At 43.1% G+C, this 22788-nt stretch overlaps 1 protein-coding gene across 2 annotated transcripts in view; it reads right to left on the minus strand.

Annotated features, from left to right (window-relative positions):
• Positions 1-18340, minus strand: part of LOC127410348 (plakophilin-3-like) — a 45798-nt gene extending 27458 nt beyond the window's left edge. For both annotated transcript variants that reach the window (XM_051645562.1, XM_051645570.1), the window contains exon 1: positions 17904-18340. In XM_051645562.1, the coding sequence (XP_051501522.1) occupies positions 17904-18111 (208 nt within the window). In that variant the 5' untranslated portion in view covers positions 18112-18340. The remainder of the gene's footprint in view (positions 1-17903) is intronic.
• Between the last annotated feature and the right edge of the window lie 4448 nt (positions 18341-22788).

The raw sequence follows: 22788 nt of genomic DNA on the forward strand, positions 1-22788 counted from the left end.
AAAGAGTCTTCATGTACTCCCGGAATCAGAGCCACTGAAGATGCAGTGGACATGTTTTGTTTTTGGAGAAAATGTGCCCCAAAACATACCAAAATTCATGCATGTTTGTGCAAATCATTTTACAATGGACTGCTTTGTGAATGAGGGTCAATATAAAGTATGGATCAGTATCAACTGTTCGTGTTCCAGCTTTATATCCTGAAAATGTAAGTATCACACTTTATATTTTGTGAATGTTTTCAAATCGCCTTTCCGAATGTGCTTGTTAGCTGATTCCACGGCTAATGCAGCTAAAATTGTCTCTGCTTGTATTCACGGAGACCAGAGCTATGTCGTTATAGCTTGTTTTCACATGACGTCACGTCACTGCGTTGCTGTGGCGTGAAATGCAGATGGAGGGCAGGATGTGATTTGCTACATAAGAAGCACTATCACAAACTCAAAATGCCTTTGTTTTGCATCGTTTACATTTACATTTACGCATTTGGCAGACGCTTTTATCCAAAGCGACTTATAGTGCACTTATTACAGGGACAATCCCCCTGGAGCAACCTGGAGTTAAGTGCCTTGCTCAAGGACACAATGGTGATGACTGTGGGGTTTGATTATCAGTTATGTGCCTTAGCCCACTACGCCACCACCATGTTCGTTTATGGTTGCGACTTCTGCCGGAGTCTCTCCTTCATCAGTGTCCGACTCTGGTTCATACATATATGGCTGAACTCCAGTATTTACAGTGTCAGTCATATTGGTTCTGATTTGTTGTTGCTGTACTATCCGAAACACAAGCTGTAAAGGCACAGCCCTCTTCCGGAAAGGGGGCGGGGAGCAGCAGCTAATTTGCATTTAAAGAGACACACATGAACTGTTTGAGTTTGGAAGGATGGACGCCAGTTGGCGCTGTCGTGCGCGGGGTTAATGTGCACATTTTTCTTTTTCTGTTTTTTTTTTCTAAGGGATGTTCGGGGTTTGATTGTTACACTAATGTTGGAATGTGGTCTTTATAATCTTGTCTTTGACACACAATCTATTTTTTCTTATATGTCAAATGTTAATATGAGTGGATTGTCTCTCTCCACGTAGAATGTGAATGGGTTGGGGCACCCCATAAAAAGAAGGAAGGTTATTTCTCTTCTTAAGCATAAGAAATATGATATAGTGTTTCTTTAAGAAACGCACCTTTCTCCGCAGGAACCTGAAAAATTTGGAAAGATATGGGGAGGGCATTTTTTTATAGTGCTGCTTCGAGTAAGAGCAGGGAGTCATTACACTGATAAGTAAACATCTAGAATTAAAATGTCTCAAACAGAGTAAAGATAAGGAAGAGTCATTATTGTTTTAGCTGAAATTCAGGGACAAAGTCTTATTTTGGCTAATATTTATGCACCTAATGTTGATGATCAGGGCTTTTTTATAGATCTTGAAGGTATGTTGCTAGCTGCTGGCACCCCTCATGATATAATATTGGGAGGAGACTTTAATCTTTTGATGGACTCAGTCCTTGATCATAGTGAAGCAAAGGTATGCAAGCCCCCTAGAGCAACATTGACGCTTCACAGGATGTGTAAAAATCTTGGTCTTACAGATATTTGGAGGCTTTTGAACCCGTCTGGTAGGGACTATAATTTTTTTTTCAGAGTCCATAAGATTTATTCTAGAATAGATTTTTTTTTTATATCTTAGTCCCTCATTTCATCTGTAGTTGATTGCTCAATTGGAAAAATTTTAATCTCAGATCACGCCCTGGTGTGTTTAGAGGTGTTGCCACATATGAAAAAAAGGAAATCAGTTGGCAGTTTAATGTATCCCTCTTGCAAAATCCTGAATTCCAACAAATGCTAAAGGCTGAAATCAATGTCTATATGGAGACCAACTGGTCCTCAGTATCCTCTGTGAGCATGGCTTGGGAGGCACTTAAGGCGGTTCATAGGGGCCGGATTATACAGTATGCCGATTTCACCAAAAAATCCAACCCACAAGAACTCGTGGAAATGGAAGGGAATATTAAAAGTGCCGAGGTAGAGCTGAAGTGCCGAATGTCATCTTATGGCCCCGATTGAAATACAGATATAATACTATTTTGTCGTGGAAGGTGGAGTTTTCGCTATTCAAGGCAGGAGAGTCATACTTTGAGTCGGGGGACAAAGCAGGAAAACTTCTGACTAGATATATAAAACAGAGAGATTCTTTTTCTACCATTCCCTCAGTGAAATCTGCTAGTGGTGAAATATTTACCAAGGCCACTGATATTAATAAGGCTTTTAAAGAATTCTATCGTGATCTTTATAGTTCCACATCTTCGTCTACTGAAGAGGATATTAGAAACTTTGTGGAACCATTAGAACTTCCTAAACTGTTGGCTGAGCAAAAAATTCTCTTGATTCTGAGATTGGTGAGGTAATTAAGGCCTTGCCTACAGGTTAAGGCTCCGGTGCCAGATGGCCTTGCCGCTGAATTTTTTAGATCTTATGCTACAGAACTGGCTCCACTCTTGCTAGAAGTTTATACAGAATCATTAAAGAATGGAAAGCATCCGCCAACCATGACACAAGCCCGGATCAGTCTGATTCTTAAAAAGGACAAAGATCCAAGTGAGTGTAAGAGTTACAGTCCAATTTCCCTGATCCAGCTAGACGTTAAAATATTGTCAAAAATTATGGCTAACCAATTAAGTAAAGTTATGACATCTCTAATACATATAGATCAGGTGGGGTTTATTCGGGGCCGTAGCTCTTCTGATAACATTAGGCGTTTCATCAATATCGTGTGGTCAATGGCAAATGATCAGACTCCGGTCGCTGCCATCTCACTTGACACTGAAAAGGCATTTGAAATGGTAGAATGGGATTATCTTTTTAAGATTTTGGAAATGTATGGGTTCACGAATACTTTTATTGGATGGATTAAGTTACTTTATAGACACCCGGTAGCGGCAGTACAAACAAATGGATTAATTTCAGATTATTTTACTCTGGATAGGGGCACCCGGCAGGGTTGCCCTCTTTCCCCATTATTTTCTGTCTTGTCCTGGAACCATTAGCAGCTGCGATAAGAAAGGAGGATGATTTTCCAGGGGTGAGGGCGGAAGGTGTGGCGCATAAGCTTTTGCTTTACTCAGGTTATATTTTATTATTCGTCTCTGACCCCACTAGATCTATGCCTTGCCTCCACAGAATTATTAAACCTTTTCTAAATTCTCAGGATACAGAGTTAATTAAATTAATAAATAAGTCTAAATCCGAAGCTTTGGCTCTGACAGCATATTGCCCGGTAACGGCTTTTCATCTGGGCATCTTCCAGTGGCCCAAACAGGGCATTAAGTATTTGGGTATTTAATTCCCAGCAAATTTTTTTTAGTTAATTTTGACCCTTTAATAAAAAGTTTTTTGAGCGATGTGGGCAGGTGGGCTTTATTACGTTTATCTATGATTGGGAAGGTTAATGTTATTAAAATGAATTGCATTCCAAAATTCAACTACCTGCACAATCTCTCCCTATAGATGTCCCCCTCTCTTATTTACATTACATTTATGCATTTGGCTGATGCTTTTATCCAAAGCAACTTACAGTGCCCTGATTACAGGGACAATCCCCCTGGAGCAACCTGGAGTTAAGTGCCTTGCTCAAGGACATAATGGTGGTGGCAGCTGTGGGGATTGAACCACCAACCTTCTGCTTACCAGTTCAGTGATTTAGTCCACTACACCACATTTGGAATGGTAAACGTCCCAGATTACATTTCAGTAAGTTGCATAGGCCAATTGAAAAGGTGGGCTAGGCCTACCCAAGATTTTGTTTTATTATTAATGCATTCGGTCTCAGACATTTGGCTCATTGGTCACTTCCACCTGAGAAAGCCCCTCCCTGGTTTTGTACTGAACAGGAAGTTCTTGCCCCTATTTCGCCATTGCAAAGCCTTTCTATCAAACTAACTGGAGAAGTTAAGTTACTCCCCGTTATCTCGCATTTGCACTCGGTATGGACAAAAGTGTCCAGAGTGTTTAATTCGGACAGTTATTTAAATGTAGCCTTTAGCATATAGCTGAACCCAAAATTATGTATTAATAAATCCCCTTTCTGCTGGACAGAGTGGATTGAGAGGGAGGTTAATACGCTCGATGACCTATATGAGAGTGGAGTGTTGAGATCCTTTAAAAATATGGTTCAACATTTTGGGATTCCCAGGTCTCAGTTCTTTAGGTATTTACAGCTGCACTGCATGCTCTGTACTATTTTTGGGAGTAGCATACACCCGCCTAAAGCGGCAGATACTCTGGGAGTGGTGATTATTGCTTTTGGAAAAGGTCACGAGACATCAGTGTATTACTCCCTGCTAATTCAGAGTCTGGGGGACAGAGATTCGGCTTGTCTCAAGAGATTATGGGAGAAAGATCTAAACTTGATATTGGAGGAGGAAGTGTGGGCTAGGATTCTAAAAAACATCAAGTCTACATCTAGAGATGCAAGGGTGCGACTTATGCAATTTAAGATTTTACAATGTTATTGGACCCCCTCTAGATTGTATAGGCTTGGTCTGAAAGACACACCCACCTGCTGGCGATGCCAATCAGAAGATGGAGACACAACCCATGAGTTTTGGTGATGTGGTAAGATCCAAGAATTTTGGTTGAGGGTTCAGAGTTTTATGTGAAATGTATTGGGCACTCAAATTTCATTTTGCCCCAGACTCTGTATTTTAGGCGATGAGGCGGTCATTAATATAGGAGATAAATATATAAAAAATTGGGTCCTAGCCAGTGTTATGATTGGCAGACAGATTGTTCTTAGGGGATGGAAGTCAGCTGGAGTGCCCTTATTTCAAGAGTGGGGCACAGAGATGGGGAGGGTGGCAGCATTCGAGGAAATGTCATGCAGAAGGCTAGGCAATTTAGATTCATTTAATACAAAATTAGGCAGCTACTTGGCCTTCTTGGAGGGCTCTCGGGGAGGGGCAGTGGAGAGAAAAGTGTAGTTTTAAATGTGTGTGATTATTTATTTATTTATTTATCTATTTTTTTAATCTATTTTTTTTTCCTTTTTTTTGTGTGTATATTCAAGTGTGAGCACAGGGATATTTGTTGAGGGTCAGGTTGGGGTTGGGGTTGGGGATTGGGAGGGGGAAAGGGAACAATGGGGTTTAAATGTTGATTCTGTGAATATATGTATTGCTTTTCTTTGTCAATTGTGTGATTCAATAAAAACTGTTAATCAGAAATAAGTGCTATTACATTGGCAATAATAATATTGAAAATGATGATATAATGAAAATTTGCTTCAACGTGTTTAAAGTTCTTTGTTAGCCAATACCACACCCTTCTCTTAAAATGCCTAATTATAAAAGGTTTACTAAAATCCTGTTTCTAAACTTAAACTGTGGTAGAGTGCCTGATGTTCTACAATGGAAGCTTGAACAATTATAAAATTGTAATCTAAATTGGATAGATCACCAAAAAATGAAAATTCTCTCATCTTTCGCTCATGCCATCCCAGATGTGATGATGATTTGTAGAAGAATATTTCAGCTCTGTTGGTCCATACAATGCAAGTGAATGGTGACCAGACATGTGAAGCTCCAAAAATCACATTAAGGCCACATAAAAGTAATCCATAAGACAAAGGTTTAATATATGTCTTAAGAAGCGATATGATAAGTGTGGGTGAGGAACAGATCACTATTTAATCAAAATGTGAAAGAATGTGAAATTGAAAGTGGAGATTTATAGTAAAAAAGGATTTAAATAGTGCACCCAAAGTGATCGTATCACTTCAGAGGATATGTATTTAACCACTCGAGTCTTATGGATTACTTTTATGTAGCCTTAATGTGATTTTTAGAGCTTCAAATGTCTGGTCACCATTTACTTTATATATTATATTTAATATTGTGAGGACCTACAGAGCTGAGATATTCTTCTAAAAATCTTTGTTTTCTGCAGAAGAAAGAAAGTCATACACATCTGGGATGGCATGAGGGTGAGTAAATGATGAGAGAATTTTCATTTTTGGGTGATCTATCCCTTTAAATTGGGTGTTTCGTCGCACTGGCAAGATTTCAGACTTTTGAGATGCTGTGCACTAAGATTGTTCCCCAGTAGATCCAGAAGTTTATAAGATACTAAATTCCTATAGTTTGGGGTGAAAGGTTGGAGAAGAGAGTGTTTAGGGGAAGATTACTTCTGAAATTGAAACATCCGTTTTGCTTCAGATCCTTCTCGTGACATGCACGTCTGGGTTGCTCATCTCCTTCTTTTTTCTGTGTGCCGAGAATACTTACAAACACCTTTTTAATTTCTTAAATAACGTAACTGGAATAGATAGATGCTACATGATGCAGATTTTAAATTAGGGCAGACAATTTAACATTTACTTAGTACAATTAATTATGTAAAAAATAAAATGATAAAAATAAATAAAACATTTAACCATGCCACCTGGTCCGTATGAAATTTCCGTAGTATGGAATCTTTCTACCATTGAAGCAATTCAATTTAAGCAATTGAATTCCACTGAAGTACCACCGTAACGCCTGTCTAGTCAATGATTTACCCATCTGCTACTATAATATAATTTATTTTATTACAATATGACATTATTCTTTTTATTATAATTACTTTCATTTGGGGGCTTCTCTCAGCAAGTATATTGATATATGCCATTATTTGTGAATAATTAATCAATCAATCATTCAGCATATAATTACATTTTTTTGATTATTTTTTAATCAATTGAAAGCCCTTTTTTAAAATATAGATTAGTCTGCAGATTGGTTTGATTTTTAATTTTCTTCAAAATAATAACATGTAGCTTTGTAGGTGAACAATTACTACAAGTGAGGGGTATGGACTGTCTAAAAGTTTACAGATAATAAGCCATCTGCAATTACAACACTAAACTTGCTGCTGCTGGTACTGATAAAGTAAGAGTTGCTTATTTGACATGTTGAATAAATCAAAAGAAAAATGAGTCTGAGACTGATTATTGCATTCTGAATCAGTAAATTCTCTGGCAACTTGTTACAAAAGCTGAGAAACAGCATAAATCTTGATGAAAACTAAATAACAAAGTGTGTACACCATATTTTTAGTATTGTTGCAAAGCAGATGTTGTCTAATACATGCAAAGGAATAAGCCCTAAAGGAAAGACTTCTCCTTTTCTGGATTATTCTATTCTGAAATGTTTTAACACCACACATCCTCTCAAGTCCTCTCAATTCAAGTCATAAGCTAAAATAGAACTGCCCTACTGATAAAACACTGTGAATCAAATGGCAGGAATCTCTTCAGCAATGGACCGTTGATTGAAGAGGTGTGACCAAATATGTGTCCTATACCAAGTCAAACTGAGCTCATGTGTAAGCTAACTACAAAACAAGTGAGTGTATGACATTATTTCCAATACATGTAAATCTAACAAAAGTGTTCTAAAATTTGATTTAAATATACAGTATATCTATCTATCTATCTATCTATCTATCTATCTATCTATCTATCTATACACACACAAACTATATATATGAATATTTATTTTGCTTCCTATATTGTACAGAAAGTTTAAGATCATTAAGAGCATTCTATATTTAATATGTATAAATAATGGGTAGAAAATCATTTATTAAGGGGTCTGTTCATCTTCATTCACAAAAGGTCACTTCCAAATTTGTTGTCTGGCATAGGCCTGATAGGAGCTCCCAAAATCCCTTGTGTGGGTCAACATTAGGGTCAAAGTTTAAATGCCTAACATGCATGCATTGTGGTCAAAGAGATATAGGAAATATGAAGTAAAAATGTGCTTGACCTGAAATGAATTTGCTATAACTTCAATGAGATCTGTATTGTTTATCTCGAAATTTGATAGCGTGTTTATACTACATGAGTATAGCTATTCTGTTAGTTAGTGATTGTTAAAATCATGTCTGACTTCAGTGCTTCTGCAGCGCATTATATTGAAATTGTAATAAAACCACCTTTATGACTAGAGAAAAGCTGTTTCTTTATGGGACAGTGGTGGTGGAAGGTGGGGGCAGGTGAGGTGGAGAGTGAGGCTTGCCCTAAATTTTGTCTACCTGTCTAAGCCAGAGAGGAAAGTGATACCTTTCCCACTGGTTATCTACAATTCTCCTCCACAAATCCCCCAACACACACACACACACACACACACACACAAGTCTCACAATACCTTCCATCTCTGACTAAATAACACATCCATTGACTAATCCATTTTGCATTTACATTTATACATCTGGCAGACACTTTTATCCAAAGCAACCTACAGTGCACTGAAGGTATACATTTTTAACAGTTTTTGTTCGCTAGGATTTTACAGATTTGCATTTAAAAAACTCTATTTATCTTGACATGTTGTCAGTGTAGGACAATGGGCTGTCTTTCCATGCATACAAGCTTATGCATCACCTCCAGTCATCTTTCAGGAAATGTCAGGATATTAGTTCCCTATCTGTCACTCACTCGAAGTTGTGTCGATGTAGTGACACTAGGGGTCACTCTTGGGAGCCCGAGACACCTCTGGTCTTTGATAAAAGGCCAATGAAAATTGGTGAGTGGTATTTGTATGCCACTCCCCCGGACATACAGGTATAAAAGGAGCTGGTATGCAACCACTCATTCAGATTTTCTCTTCGGAGCCGAACGGTCATGCTCACTGAGCTGAATACTACTGTTCATTCACCTCTGCTGGATCTGACGGTGCATTTCAGCGGCTTCTCCCTCCTCTGCACTGCTGCACTGCAGAGAACGCCCTTGGGCGCTTCGGCAGAAAAACTAGAGAATATATTTTCTGAAAGAGCTTTTTCCCCTTAAAAGAGTATATATTTCTCTTAAAGAGCGGCACACACGGAACGTCTTTTTAAAGATGCCTTTCTGATTGTGTGTTATTCCTGGTTGCGGTCGTTATCTCTCAACTTCGGATGGTCATGATCGCTGTCTTTCGAGTCTGGGCGCGACCCACACGGAGGCAGTGTTTGTGGATGGTTCATGTTCTCACTGCGAGAACATGACCATGGCAACGTTGTGGTCGCGGCATTGTTTTCGTAAGAAAGCAAGCCACCCCAGCGGCTCCCCGCCTCGGTCCTTCTACCTATGGGTATGAGGCCAGCGCGGCTAGCACTGGGGGCGATTTGGGGACCCCAATGGGATCGTCTCCACCGGGTATCCCCCCACAGACCTCCCATTCCCCAGCACACTCGTCTGCCCCAATCGGGCTTCCGGATGAGTTCGCCGGCTCGTCTCACGGCGAGTCTGGCTTCTTGTTCGGAGCCCGCGAAGATGATGAGCTCACGAGCGCAGCATCGGAGTGCGGGTTTGTCCAGTCGGACGCAGTAGCCTCAGCTGGGCTTCCCCCTTCGGGGACGATTGCCCAGTCACAGGCCGATGCCGAAATGACAGACATGCTTTCCTGGGCGGCCGCGAACATTGGGTGAAAACCTCCGCTCTCCCCTGAACCCTCTCGGCTTGATGATTGGTTTCTGGGCTCACGGCACCGCTCAAAGCAGCCACACCCCACTCCAATGCCATTCTTCCTGGAAGTGCACGAGGAGCTGACGAAGTCGTGGGAGGCACCTTTTACTGCCCGGCCCCGATTCCACAGTTTCCCCGCTCTCACTACCCTCGATGGCGGGGCGGCCAGGGGCTATACGGCGATTCCCCTGGTGGATGAGGCGCTCACGGTGCACCTATGCCCGCAGAGCGCCGCCACCTGGCGCGGACACCCTAAGCTCCCATCCAAGCCCTGTAGGCACACGTCGTCCCTGATGGCTAAAGCCTACAGTGCTGCTGGACAAGCCACCTCTGCCCTGCACGCCATGGCTCTCCTGCAGGTCCACCAAGCCAAGGCGCTGAAAGAACTGCACAAGGGTAGTTCCGCCCCAGATTTGATGCAGGAACTGCGCTCGGTGACCGACCTCGCTCTCCGAGTGACGAAGGTCACGGCGCGGTCTCTCTGGCGGACGATGGCCACACTAGTGGTCCAGGAGCACCACCTTTGGCTCAACCTGGTTGAGATGGGTGAGGCCGACAAGACACGGTTCCTTGCTGCCCCCATTTCCCAGGCAGGCCTATTCGGCGACACCATTGAGGACTTTGCCCAGCAGTTCTCGGCGGTGAAGCAGCAGACGGAGGCAATCCGGCACATCCTGCCCCGGCACGGCTCAAGATCCCGCACCCCATCTGCTCGTCGCCAAGGGCGTCCCCCTGTAGTGACTGCACCGGCTCCGCCGCAGCCCGCCCCTTCGGCCCGGCCCCGGCGTGGAGCCCACTGCAGGAAGCAGACGCCACCCATCTCACAGCCTGCGCCAAAGAACCCACAGAGGTCCTCATTGTGCCCCTGAGACGGGCGACCCAGGGACGAGGGAACCCACTCACGTGGAGCTGGTAAGAAGACCACTCCATCCCCAGGTGGAGGGCCGGGTGGAAAATCTTTTGTTGCCTTTTTGTTTGATTTCACCCCATGCCCAAGTGGCTGCGGTACCCAACAGTTCAGCAAAAGAGCGGCTTCCTTCCTTCCTTCCTGGGTCACATACCCGGTGTGTACGGTCGTCACCACGACTACTGTCCATGGGTTTTTTCTTGCAGGATTGGCGCTCCAGCGGTGGCCTTTCCACCCCTGAGCGTCCAGCATGTGGCAGTTTCCACGGGTTACAAGGACAGGCCTCTTCCTCCCCCGTCCCAGGCTGTTCCGGGGGTGGTCACAAGGAGTAAGTGCTTCGATGTCCCTAGACTCAGCATGGCCACGACGTGGTGTAGCACCTCGTGCTCCACCACTTGGCCCCACCTGCCGGTACGTCTGACAACGTTGTCCCCTTGGTCCCCCTCGTGCGGAACTTGGATGCGTGGCTCGCGCTTTCCAATCCATCGCGATGGCTGATCCGGACCGTCCGACTCGGCTACGCGATTCAGTTCGCCAGGTGCCCGCCCAGGTTCAGCGGTATTCACTTCACCTTGGTCAAGGGCGAAAACACTGCCAGCCTGCGCACGGAGATCGCTACCCTCCTACGGAAGGACGCGATAGAACCTGTCCCTCCAGCCGAGATGAAGAAAGGGTTTTATATCCCTTACTTCATTGTACTGAAAAAAGGCGGTGGGTTGCGGCTAATCTTGGACCTGCGAGTACTGAACCGGGCTTTACACAGACTCCCGTTCAAGATGCTGACGCAAAAACGCATTCTGGCGAGCATCCGGCATCAAGACTGGTTTGCGGCGGTAGATCTGAAGGTTGCATACTTCCACGTCTCGATTCTTCCTCGACACAGACACTTCCTGCGGTTTGCATTCAAGGGTCAGGCGTATCAGTACAAAGTCCTCCCTTTCGGCCTGTCCCTGTCTCCTCGCGTCTTTATGAAGATCGCAGAGGCTGCCCTTGCCCCGTTAAGGGAGGTGGGCATTTGCATTCTCAACTATCTCGACGACTGGCTAATCCTAGCTCACTCTCGAGACATGTTGTGCGCACACAGGGACCTGGTGCTCTCACACCTCAGCCGACTAGGGCTTCAGGTCAACTGGGAAAAGAGCAAGCTCCTCCCAGTTCAGTGCATCTCTTTTCTCGGATTGGAGTTGGACTCAGTCTCCTTGATGGCGCGCCTTACGAACGAGCACGCCCAGTCAGTGCTGGCCTGTTTGAAGGCGTTCAAACAGAAAACAGCGGTTCCACTGAACCTTTTCCCCGAGATGGGCATGGCGCCACGGGAAACATCGCGTGGCCATCACGCCGGTCTGTCACCGTCTTTTCAGCCCTTGGACCGACCTCTCGTTTCTACGAGCAGGTGTTCCTTTAGAACTGGTCTCCAGGCACATCGCGGTCCTTCAAAACAGGCTGGGGCACTGTTTGCAACAGGCACAAAGCCGCCGGCCTCTGGACGGGCCCACGACTGCATTGGCACATCAACTGCCTCAAGTTGTTGACAATTCTGCTCGCCCTGCGGAGGTTCCGGCCATTGATCCAGGGCAAGCACATGGTAGTTCGGACAGACAGCACGGCAATGGTAGCATATGTCAACCGCCAAGGTGGTCTGCGCTCTCACTGTATGTCACAACTCGCCCTCCATCTCCTCCTCTGGAGTCAGCAGCACTTCAAGTCGCTGCGAGCCACTCACATCCCGGGCAACCTCAACACTACAGCGGACGCGCTGTCATGGCAGGTTACCCTCAGGGGAGAGTGGAGACTCCACCCTCAGGTGGTCCAGCTGATTTGGAGTCAATTCGGATGGGCACAGGTGGACCTGTTCGCCTCCCAAGAATCCTCCCACTGCCCGCTCTGGTACGCCCTCACCGAGGCTCCCCTCGGCATAGACACGCTGGCACACAGCTGGCCCCCTGGCCTACGCAAATATGCATTTCCCCCAGTGAGCCTGCTTGCACAGACCCTGTGCAAGGTCAGGGAGGATGAGGAGCAGGTCATCCTGGTAGCACCCTACTGGCCCACCCAGACGTGGTTCTCAGACCTCACACTCCTCATGATATTTCCCCCCTGGTGAATTCCCCTGAGGAAGGACCTTCTCTCTCAGGGATGGGGCACCCTCTGGCATCCACGCCCAGACCTCTGGAATCTCCACGTCTGGCCCCTGGACGGGACACGGAAGACCTAAGCGGTCTACCACCCGCGGTGGTAGACACGATCACTCAGACTAGGGCCCCCTCTACGAGGCGCCTGTATGCCTTTAAGTGGCGTCTGTTCGCTAAGTGGTGTTCTTCCCGACACGAAGACCCCCAGAGATGCGCAGTCGGATCAGTGCTTTCCTTCCTGCAGGAGAGGTTGGAAGGGAGGCTGTCCCCTTCCACCTTGAAGGTGTACGTTGCCGCCATAGCAGTACACCACGACCCAGTCGACGGTAAGTCCTTAGGGAAGCATGACCTGATCATCAGGTTCCTAAGAGGCACCAGGAGGCTGAATCCCTCCAGACCGCACCTCATTCCCTCATGGGACCTCTCTGTAGTTCTTCAAGGTCTACAGAGAGCCCCCTTTGAGCCTTTGCAGTCAGCCGAGCTTAAGGCACTCTCCTTGAAGACTGCCCTCCTGACTGCGCTCACTTCCATCAAGAGGGTAGGGGTCCTGCAAGCATTCTCTGTCAGCAAAACGTGCCTGGAGTTCGGTCCGGGTTACTCTCACGTGATCCTGAGACCCCGAACAGGCTATGTGCCCAAGGTTCCCACCACCCCTTTTAGGGACCAGGTGGTGAACCTGCAAGTGCTGCCCCAGGAGGAGGCAGACCCAGCCCTGTCGTTGCTGTGTCCGATGCACGCTTTACGCATCTATTTGGATCGCACGCAGAGCTTTAGAATCTCTGAGCAGCTCTTTGTCTGCTTTGGTGCACAGTGGAAAGTGTCTCCAAGCGGAGGATCGCCCACTGGCTCATTGACACCATAACTATGGCATATCTCGCCCAGGACATGCCACCCCCAGTAGGGCTACGAGCCCATTCTACCAGAGGTGTAGCGGCTTCCTGGGCCCTGGCCAGAGGTGCCTCTCTAACAGACATTTGCAGAGCAGCGGGCTGGGCAACACCCAACACCTTTGCAAGGTTCTACAACCTCAGGGTGGAAACGGTTTCGTCCCAGGTAGTGGCACACAACACAAGCGGATAAGCCCAGGATAGCTGGCCGGGTGTATCGCTTGCACATAGCGCCTTCCACCTCCCTTGGAGCTGAAGACATGCGCCATTAATTCCCAGTAGTGTTCACAAATTTTGTTCCCTGGTTGACTTCCTCCGAGCCCTGTGGCAGTCGAGTTTTCGGAGAGACTCACTGCCGGCCCTGTACACGTGCTAACTAAGAGTCCTGTTCTGGGGTAGGTGCTCCGCATGTGGCGGTTCCCTGTAAGGCTAACCCCATGCAATATATATCTTCCGCTAGTTCGTTTCCCTGTTGGCAAACTGCGTCTTCCTAGGGCAGAGCCCCTTTGCCCCAGTCTCCATGTTTGTAGTAACTCCTCCCCTGTTGGGTAGGATCTACCTTGAAGACTCTCCACATGGTCAGAAAGACCATGTGACGTATTCTTCCACTTAAATATCCCCCCCTCTCTTTGGGCGAGGTGTGGTCTCCGCAGTGTCTTCCCCAATGGGAGGGACACCCCCCGACTAGACCTGGCGGCCCAGTCGGATATTCCCCCTTCTTTTTTAGGGAGTGGAAAAAGAGAAGGGGAAAAGAGGCCACGACTGGGTTAAGTCTGTCTCTATCTTTTGGGGAGTCGACTTGTCCCCAAAGGGCCGTTCGACACTCATAACTATGTTGGGGGAGGTTATGTGTCGACCTGGTGTGTTGGCTATGAGGCACACAGTAGTCTGCCCACCACACACCGCCAGTTCACGTAACACAGTTCAGCCAATTGTGGCGTTTCGTATAGGGACACCTAGTGTCACTACATCGACACAACATCGAGTGAGTGACAGATAGGGAACGTCATGGTTACTTGTGTAACCTCCGTTCCCTGATGGAGGGAACGAGACATTGTGTCCCTCATGCCACAACGCTGAACTACCCGCTGAAATGGCCGGACCTTATATCGGCTCCTCAGCATAAAACCTGAATGAGTGGTTGCATACCAGCTCCTTTTATACCGTATGTCTGGGGGAGTGGCATGCAAATACCACTCGCCAATTTTCATTGGCCTTTTATCAAAGACCAGAGGTGTCTCGGGCTCCCAAGAGTGACCCCAAGTGTTACTACATCGACAGAACGTCTCGTTACCTCCATCAGGGAACGGAGGTTTCACAAGTAACCATGACGTTTTTCCAGGCCAAGTTAAAGGTTGGGGGTTGGTTGGATGTGATTCCCACATAACTGCAGCAGAAACCAATGAAGACTCTTAGATACCACTTCAAATGCAAATACAAAAATCCACGATTTGGTCTCTTATCATCGAAGTTACAAAACAACAAAACGTGCATGTTGGAGCATTTCACCTGTGTACACCTGCATGAAATGCACTGGCTATGACCAACACATAAAGACAAAATAGACAAATCCTATCAGTGTCACCCAGACACCATGCAGAGCTTTTGACTAGCCAAGTCCTGTATTTGCTCAGTTTAGTTATTGCATAAATGTAGATCTGATGTTTTGATTAGGTTTCACATTTGTGTTTGTTTTCTTTAACTCTACAACAAAAGCAACAATCAGATTTTTATCCTAAGAGGGGTGAACTCATTCATTAATTTATTCATTCACTGATTACTATTCATTACATTATTACACATATTATAATATATTATATATAAAACTATAGCCTATATATATACAGTGGTGTGAAAAACTGTTAGCCCCCTTCCTGATTTCTTATTTTTTTGCATGTTTGTCACACTTAAATTTTTCAGATCATCAAACAAGTTTAAATATTAGTCAAAGATAACACAAGTAAACACAAAATGCAGTTTTTAAATGAAGGTTGTTATTATTAAGGGAAAACAAAATCCAAACCTACATGGCCCTGTGTGAAAAAGTGATTGCCCCCTAAACCTAATAACTGGTTGGGCCACCCTTAGCAGCAACAACTGCAATCAAGCGTTTGCGATAACTTGCAATGAATCTTTTACAGTGCTGTGGAGGAATTTTGGCCCATTCATCTTTGCAGAATTGTTGTAATTCAGCCACATTGGAGGGTTTTCGAGCATGAACTGCCTTTTTAAGGTCATGCCACAGCATCTCAATAGGATTCAGTTTAGGACTTTGACTAGGCCTCTCCAAAGTCTTCATTTTGTTTTTCTTCAGCCATTCAGAGGTGGACTTGCTGGTGTGTTTTGGAGCATTGTCCTGCTGCAGAACCCAAGTTCGCTTCAGCTTGAGGTCACGAACAGATGGCCGGACATTCTCCTTCAGGATTTTTTGGTAGACAGCAGAATTCATGGTTCCATTTATCACAGCAAGTCTTCCAGGTCCTGAAGCAGCAAAACAGCCCCAGACCATCACACTACCACCACCATATTTTACTGTTGGTATGATGTTCTTTTTCTGAAATGCGGTGTTACTTTTACGCCAGATGTAATGGGACACACACCTTCCAAAAAGTTCAACTTTTGTCTCGTCAGTCCACAGAGTATTTTCCCAAAAGTCTTGGGGATCATCAAGATGTTTTCTGGCAAAAATGAGACAAGCCTTAATGTTCTTTTTGCTCAGCAGTGGTTTTCGTCTTGGAACTCTGCCATGCAGGCCATTTTTGCCCAGTCTCTTTCTTATGGTGGAGTCATGAACAGTGACCTTAACTGAGGCAAGTGAGGCCTGCAGTTCTTTGGATGTTGTTGTGGGGTCTTTTGTGACCTCTTGGATGAGTCGTCGCTGCGCTCTTGGTGTAATTTTGGTCGGCCGGCCACTCCTGGGAAGGTTCACCACTGTTCCATGTTTTCGCCATTTGTGGAATGGCTCTCACTGTGGTTCTCTGGAGTCCCAACGCTATAGAAATGGCTTTATAACCTTTTCCAGACTGATAGATCTCAATTACTTTCTTTCTCATTTGTTCCTGAATTTCTTTGGATCTCGGCATGATGTCTAGCTTTTGAAGATCTTTTGGTCTACTTCACTTTGTCAGGCAGGTCCTATTTAAGTGATTTCTTGATTGAGAACAGGTGTGGCAGTAATCAGGCCTGGGTGTGGCTAGAGAAATTGAACTCAGGTGTGATAAACCACAGTTAAGTTATGTTTTAACAGGTGGGGCAAACACTTTTTCACACAGGGCCATGTAGGTTTGGATTTTGTTTTCCCTTAATAATAACAACCTTCATTTAAAAACTGCATTTTGTGTTTACTTGTGTTATCTTTGACTAATATTTAAACTTGTTTGATGATCTGAAAAATGTAAGTGTGACAAACATGCAAAAAAATAAGAAATCAGGAAGGGGGCAAACACTTTTTCACACCACTGTATATACAGGGTCGGGAGGGTTACTTTTGAAATGTATTCCACTACAGATTACAGAATACATGCTGTAAAATGTAATTTGTAATGTATTCCGTTAGATTACTCAAGGTCAGTAACGTATTCTAAATACTTTGGATTACTTCTTCAGCACTGGTAGATTTTTTTCACTTGTTTTGACTTTAAAAACTCTGCCAGTACAGTAAGACAAAATACACATGTTAAAAATACATTCTCTGAAAAACCGAAATATCTTATGCAGTGTTGTTTCTAAAACAAGATCAATCAAATTGATCTTGTTTTAAGAATTTTTTGATATTTTTACAGGAAAACAATACAACAATTATCATCAAGAATACAATTTTTGACCTAATATCAAAGGTCTTACTAGAAAAAAAGAAATTATGATCCATGAAATTTCTTGATAAAACAATATGATCGTGGCTGGTAACATGTGCATGTCAAATGACTAGAAATGGCATTTTATCTTAGCATAAAGCTGACAATTTACGCAGGGTTTATTTCTATTTCATCTGCTCCAAACTTACTTCAAACTTACTTCTCTGTCTGCTCCTATGACAGAGGAGCAGACTTTCTTTTCATAAGAAAGTGTTTCACCGCTGTTCAAATGCTCTTTGGATCGCATCATTTATATGTATAAATGTTTTCCATCTGAAAGGACTAAATATTAAATGAAATGAATGACAATAAAATGCAAAGTAATCTCTTCAGTTATTAAAATACTTTTTGAATGTAACTGTATTCTAATTACCAATTATTTAAATTGTAACTGTAATGGAATACAGTTACTTATATTTTGCATTTTAAAAACGTAATCCCGTTACATGTATTTCGTTACTCCCCAACCCTGTATATATAGATATGTGTGTGTGTGTGTGTGTGTGTGTGTGTGTTTGTGTAGTATAGTATAGTATTATAGTATAGTATATAATGTTATATATTATAGGTACATATAACCATATGCTACTAGACAGGACTTCAGAAGAGCATAGGTTAACAGTAGAATGTAAAGGATCATATTGCTTACCTGTTGAGCTGTACTGAGATGCGTTCAGTCGGGATAAGGATGAGGTTTTCTCCGCCATGCGCTGCTGGACCTGCTGCTGGACGCGTTTGGCTTTCGACAGCTGATCCGTCCCGAGCTGGTCATCGGACGGGACCGCATATGTGGTGACCGAAGAGCTGGGCTGTAAGGCGGAGAAGAACAGTCCCTCAGTGGCCACAACAGAACTCATGATGAAGTAACAAAAGAAGCTCCAACAATTTAACGTTCCAAATTATAATTCTTTACTGCGAGGGTGTAAAATATAATCCGAAATTCCTGTTCCTATTAAATCAATATTCTTCTTCGAATGTTCTTCTTAAAGTACTCCAAAAACCAACTGAAAGTAAATATCTCGGAGCGCAACTCAAATGCACAGGACTTTGTACACTTGATCTGTCCAGCTTTACGTGGGCAGCTGTGAGCTACTGTGGTCAATAGATACAGAGCGTGTAGACGGGGCGGGGCAAACTCATTCACATTCTCTCAGCACTCAGATATTTCTGCATTGTTGTGCCACATACTAATCAGTGACAGTTTAGTGTTGCAGAGGTTATATGAACTCTTCTCCGCTGTTTAGGTTGTGTCTTTAGGTTGCTGAATAGAGCTGCTTTCATTTTTGGATATGGTACCATTATCATGTTCTTACATTCTTTAAATTACCTTAGAATAACATTTAAAGGTGCACTCAGTAATTTTTTTCCTCATTAAAAAAAGTTTTACTCCTAAATACATGAATTGTAATTTTGCAATACATGTAGGAAATCATGCCCACTTAAAATTAGGACTCCAATAATATCAGTAACCTTATAAAAACCTTATAAAAGCTGTTTTATAATACTACATTTCTACAATGGTGTCTGAAACTGAAAATTATTGATTTTAAATTATGCTGCATCCAAGCCGCTAGGTGTCAGTGTAAATCCAGGATTATACAAGACAAAAGTTACTGAGTGCACCTTTAAATAACATGTTATATGGATATTGTATTGTAACAAAACTTCACACAGGGAGGGAATGAGGACACTGGGTTTCTTCATTCTCAGGTAAGGCTTTTTAATTGTCAACTCTTCTGAGCTTACAGCTTCACAATAACTCTTTAGCATCACAATAACTCTTTTGCTTCACAATAACACATCAACTACTCAGCGGGACTCTAGATCTCTGGCTCTCTATCTCCTTCTTGTCGGTGGCATGGTCCTTTTATACCACTCTCCCCAAGCTCACTACAACTAGAAACAGGTGTTAATCATAGTCTGGCTCAGGTGCATGCACCCTTACCGATTTCTCTCTCTCCGGGGGACGCTCAACCACGCCCCCGCTGCCACATAAAATCATCACCATTTACCCATTTACCCGCATAACATCCCAGATGTTAATGACTTTCTTTCTTCTGCAGAACTCAAATGAAGATTTTTAAGAGAATATTTCAGCTCTGTAAATCCATACAATGCAAATGAATGGTGACCAGTCATTTCATGCTCCAAAAAGCACATAAAGTCAGCACAAAAGGAATCCAAACAACTCCAGTGGTTAAATCCATGTCTTCAAAAGCAATATAATAGGTGTGAGTGAGAAAAATATAAATATTTATGTCTTAAATATTGATCTGTTTCTCACCCAAAGTGATTGCATCACTTCAGAAGACATATATTTAACCACTGGAGTCTTATACTGCCTTTATATGCTTTTTGGACCTTCAAAGTTCTGGCCACCATTCATTTGCATTGTATGGACCGACAGAGAGCTGAAATATTCATCTAAAAATCTTTGTTTGGGTTCAGCAGAAGAAATAAATTCATATACATCAGGGATTAAATTTTGGGTGAACTATCCCTTTAATTCTACAATTCCTTCAATTCTGTTTTCTCCCCATTTTTAAATCACAATAAAACTAATCTCTACTTTCAGTGTTATACTACCATTTCTTATCATTCTCTTCAATTAACTTTTCTTAAACTCTTTTCCATCTCTTTACCACATATGCCCCTTCCTCCCTTTATCAACTCCTCTTCTCTATGGACTTGTTGTACTGTTCCCTTTAGCTTTGTATGAGTTACTTGTTGTACACTATTTATGTAGGCTATCTGTCTCTTTTTTTGTTTTGTTTTCATGTACAGTATCAGCTCCTACACTTACATAAATGTGGCAACATGTAAATTAACTGGTTTGAAGACAAAGATTTTGTTAAACATCACTGAATCAACCTGAATATATTAAGTTATACCAAGAAAACTCATTTTAAGCAAAGACGTCATTTATGAGTGGGACTCCTTTTTGCCTTGGCCAGTTTTGTCCCTACCACTTTTTGAAATAGCTTTCTTCAGGTGTCTACAGCAGAAGAAACATTTTAAATTATTGAGCAGGACTATAATATGTGTTATAATAAGAGATGATCCAGTGCTGGAATGTGTTATTTTGAATGTCACGATGAGGGCTCGTTAAGGCTGATATACCATAAGTCAGTGGTTCTCAACCTTTTTTTGATGAACGCCCCACTGATTCATGATATACAGATGTAATCTTGGTTTATAAAAAAAAAAAAAAAAAGTTACATAAGGATGGAATAGAACCACGATCTCCTTCTACTAGAGATGAAAACTTCACCACAAGATCAGTCAGACACCAAGTGAAATTTAGTTAGTTGATGCATGTATTTACACACAAACTAACAAAATTCCAGGACCTATAGTTGCATATATATGGGATAAAGTTATCAAATTAATTATGTGAAATATTTATTGGAATGCAAGATGTCTAATTACATTTTTATATTCACAATAAATGAAAGCATTATTATTATTATGGATATTCTCATACTTTGTGCTTGAAATTCCTTTTTTTGCCTTTAAATTATTCTATTTTAAAGTGAAAGTGCATCTGATTCCAGGTTAACATAAAGCTGTTTTGAATAAAATCATCTTTAAATGAACAACAGAAAAGCATAACAAAATCTCATCAGTAAAATTACTCACTAATCCAGAAAACTTTGCTTTCATTGTTCAGTATGTTCCTTACTGCTTTTTCTTGGTTTCAGGAAACACAATCTCACAATATCCTTTTATCAGCCCCTCTTGCTTGTCTCTCTTTCTTCTTGTGTTTGAATTAACTTTCCAGTTTAAAGAGGAGTACCTTAAAATCCTACCTAAATATTGACTTGCATCATCCCTCCCCCTTCCAAGAAACAGTTAATCGTAAAAAATAGGGGAAATTCTGGGCTGCATGAAAATTGTGATCACCTGCCTAATATGCTGTTGGTCCTCCGTGTACCACCAAAACAGGACCAGAGGCATGGACTCCTAAAGGTGTCCTGGTGTATCTGGCACCAAGACATTAGCAGCATATCCTTCAAGTCCTGTAAGTTTCGAGGTGGAGCCACCATGGATTGGACTTGTTGGTCCAGCACATCCCACATACGCTCAATCGGATTGAGATCTGGGGAATTTGGAGGCCAGGGCAACACCATGAACTCTTCATCATTTTCCTCAAACCATTCCTGAACAATGTGTTTAGTGTGGCAGGGCACATTATCCTGCTGAAAGAGGTCACTGCCATCAGGGAAGACCATTGCCATGAAGGGGTGTACCTGGTCTGCAACAATGTTTAGGTAGGTGGCAAGTGTCAAATTGACGTCCACATGAATGGCTGAACCCAGGGTTTCCCAGCAGAACATTGCCCAGAGCATCACACTCCCTCCACCGGCTTGTTGTCTTCCCACAGTGCATCCTGGTGCCATCACTTCCCCAGGTAAATGGTGGACACGTACACAGCCATCCACGTGGTGTGGAAGAAAACGGGACTCATCGGACCAGGCGACATACTTCCACTGCTCCAAGGTCCAGTTCCGATGCTCGTGTGGGTGGTTTTGACAGTGGACAGGGGTCATCATGGGCACTCTGCGGCGATGCACTGTGTGTTGTGACACATTCCTCCCGTAACCATCATTACAATTTTCTGTGACTTTTTCCTCAGTAGATCTTCTGTCTGTTCGGACCAGATAAGGTCACTTTCGTTGCCCATCGATGAGCCATGGGCACCCAACACTCTGTTGCCAGTTTGTGGTTTGTCCCTCCACGGACCAATGTCGGTAGGTACTCACCACTGCTGACCGGGAGCACCCCACAAGACTTGCTGTTTCAGAGATGCTCTGACCCAGTCATCTGGCCATAACAATTTGTCCCTTGTCAAAGTCAATCAGGTCTTTACTTCTGCCCATTTCTCCTGCATTCAACATGTTGACTACGAGAACTGATTGTTCGCTTACCATCTAATCTAACTAGTCCTTGACATGTGGCCTTGTTAGGAGACAATATCTATGCCTTTTTAAATCAAAGCCTGCAGGCCTTTGAGAAAAATTTAAAAGGTTAAACAATTATGAAGCACAAAAAGATTTGGTAACACAAAAATAACAAAACATTATTTTGGCCAGTGTAACGGTGTGTAATTAAGTTCATGTTAAAACTGCATAAAAGGGGACAGTGCCATCTACCATCTACCTGCTGAACGATGGCATGTAAGGAGGGAAATTTGGGATTTCCCCACTGTTGAGATATGCTGTGGGACTGATTTACTCTCTGCACCACAATACCAATTTCCACCATTAATTTTGCTTTGGCAGAAATGTCCAACCAACATCGTCACACCAGCAAATTATTGATAAACTGTATAAATGTATGACTTTTAAAATAAAAACACGTTACAACCTACCTACCGTGATAAAAATGTAACAACATGCCTATTTATTTTGTTAACTTGTTTACCTACAAAAACATGATGACATTGAAATATTAGTTTGGAGAAAAGAACTCACAAATATATATATTTTTTATATAGGGTTTAAAACTAACATAAAAAACCTCTGCTAGAGAAA

The sequence above is a fragment of the Myxocyprinus asiaticus genome, chromosome 2, assembly GCF_019703515.2.
Source record: "Myxocyprinus asiaticus isolate MX2 ecotype Aquarium Trade chromosome 2, UBuf_Myxa_2, whole genome shotgun sequence".
NCBI classification, from domain to species: domain Eukaryota; kingdom Metazoa; phylum Chordata; class Actinopteri; order Cypriniformes; family Catostomidae; genus Myxocyprinus; species Myxocyprinus asiaticus.